This window comes from Nansenia antarctica, assembly GCF_963989245.1.
Source record: "Nansenia antarctica genome assembly, chromosome: 7".
Taxonomy (NCBI): Eukaryota; Metazoa; Chordata; class Actinopteri; order Argentiniformes; family Microstomatidae; genus Nansenia; species Nansenia antarctica.
The window spans coordinates 8,104,791-8,106,796 of NC_137677.1; the positions used below are offsets into that span (position 1 = coordinate 8,104,791).

At 47.5% G+C, this 2,006-nt stretch overlaps 1 protein-coding gene across 1 annotated transcript in view; it reads left to right on the forward strand.

Moving 5' to 3' along the window:
- Nucleotides 1-1,453: 1,453 nt before the first annotated feature.
- LOC308161973 (insulin gene enhancer protein ISL-2-like) overlaps nucleotides 1,454-2,006 on the forward strand; it is a gene marked incomplete at both ends in the record, with an annotated part of 3,210 nt that continues 2,657 nt past the window's right edge. The window contains one exon of the mRNA XM_080536054.1: nucleotides 1,454-1,586. Within this exon, the coding sequence (XP_080392180.1) occupies nucleotides 1,454-1,586 (133 nt within the window). The remainder of the gene's footprint in view (nucleotides 1,587-2,006) is intronic.

The following is a 2,006-nucleotide window of genomic DNA, read 5'->3' on the forward strand; positions in this document are numbered from 1 at the left end:
TGTGTGTGTGTGCCTGCGTGCGTGCAGGTGCTTGTGTGTGTGAGAGTGTGCCAGACAGGCTGTAAGGGCCAATTTAGTTTGTTGCTGAAATGTTGGGGGTGTGTGTATGTGTTGACGAAATTTCTAAAGGGGATATTGCTCAAAGACACTAGTAACAAGTTAATTGGTACTGACCTAAGGGGAGACATTCATTACAGAGGGAGGATCCAAGGACAAAGCAGGGCCCTAACAATAGAGACCATGTCTGACACCACAGAGGGGCTGTAGAGTATCGGCTCTGACAGTCGTCACTTCTGAGGGGGGACAAGGGTGTGACTGCACCACTGAATGAACCTTACCTCAACACACACAGAGAAGATACATGTCACCGTACAGCACAACTGTTGACTTCAGTCTGCGGAGCGACTTTACCACCGATATTGCTGCTTTTATCAAACGATAACATTTCAGATGAGGTCGCCGCAGAGGGCTAATGCTAAACGAGCGAAAGAAGAAGGGTTAATGAACAAAAACAAAAGACAGACCTTGAATTTGCATGCGTAGTGATTGGGATGCTAGTGTTATCAGTCTCCTCCCCCACCTCTGTCCATCTGTGCCCACCGACCTCCTCTAATCAGAACACACCACCACAAATGAGGTTGGGTTTTAATAACCAGGGAGGGGGGCACCGTTGCATTGTTTTACTAATAGGGAGGAGGGGATTTGCTGGAAGTTAATTTAATAGATTGCTTGTGTGTGTGTGTGTGTGTGTGTCTCTGTGTTTCTGTGTCTCTGTGTGTGTGTGTGTGTGTGTGTGTGCGCATGTGCTTGTGTGAGTGTGTGTGTGCGTGTCTGTGTCTCTGTGTGTGTGTGTGTGTGGCATGCATGTGTGTGTGTGTGCGCATGCGTGTATGTGTATGTGTGGTGTGTGTGTGGCATGCATGCGTGTGTGTGTGTGTGTGTGTGCGCGCGTGTCTGTGTATGTGTATGTGCGGTGTGCGTGTGGCATGCATGCGTGTGTGTGTGTGTGTGTGGCATGCACGTGTGTGTGTGTGTGTGTGTGCGTGTCTGTGTATGTGTGGTGTGCGTGTGGCATGCATGCGTGTGTGTGTGTGTGTGTGGCATGCACGTGTGTGTGTGTGTGTGTGTGTGCGTGTCTGTGTATGTGTGGTGTGCGTGTGGCATGCATGCATGCGTGTGTGTGTGTGTGTGTGTGCGCGTGTCTGTGTATGTGTGGTGTGCGTGTGGCATGCATGTGTGTGTGTGGCATGCATGTGTGTGTGTGTGTGTGGCATGCACGTGTGTGCGTGTTTGTGTGTGTGTGTGTGTATGTGTATGTGTGCGTTTGCATTTATGTTTGTGTCTTCCCAGCTGCCAGTGTGGGCTGGTGGTGGAGGCGGGGGCTCTGAGAGTATAAGAGAGAGAGAAGAGAAGAGAGAAGAGACGTGTTCCTCCAGCGTAGTCCTGCCGCACCATGCTGTGTGACGGAGCTGCACCAGGAGGGGATAAACACAATCACAGGCAGACAGGACTCTACCCGCTGGATGCCCTGTCAGAATATTCCCTGATGCTACTGGAGGCAACCATGGATGAGCGGACTAATCCAAGTAAATGTCAGAGTGAGTAGATTGGTTCTAGATCGTTCTAATGCACCATCGCATGCTCTTTTATTTTTTTAAGAAAGCAATATTTACTGTGTTTCTTCATCTCTTTGATAGTGTCCTTTTACTGGTTGTTCTGAACAAAGTGGCTTTATATAGGTTTTTTCTCCACCTCTATTACGCACTGGTGTATGTCTCGAGGTTTGTTGTCGTTGCATACGTTCATTGACAACCTTTTTGCTCTTCATCATTCTTTACTGTTGTATGATGTTAGGTCCAAAAATGTGAAGAAAAAAAAAAGAACCTGAGAAGAAATTGTGAAACCTACTCCGGGAACAAATGATAGATTATTATCTTTTTGGATTAAGACAGACTACACTACATCTTATTCTCCAGACTGAAATAGTTTCAAAGGCTTGAGGTCAT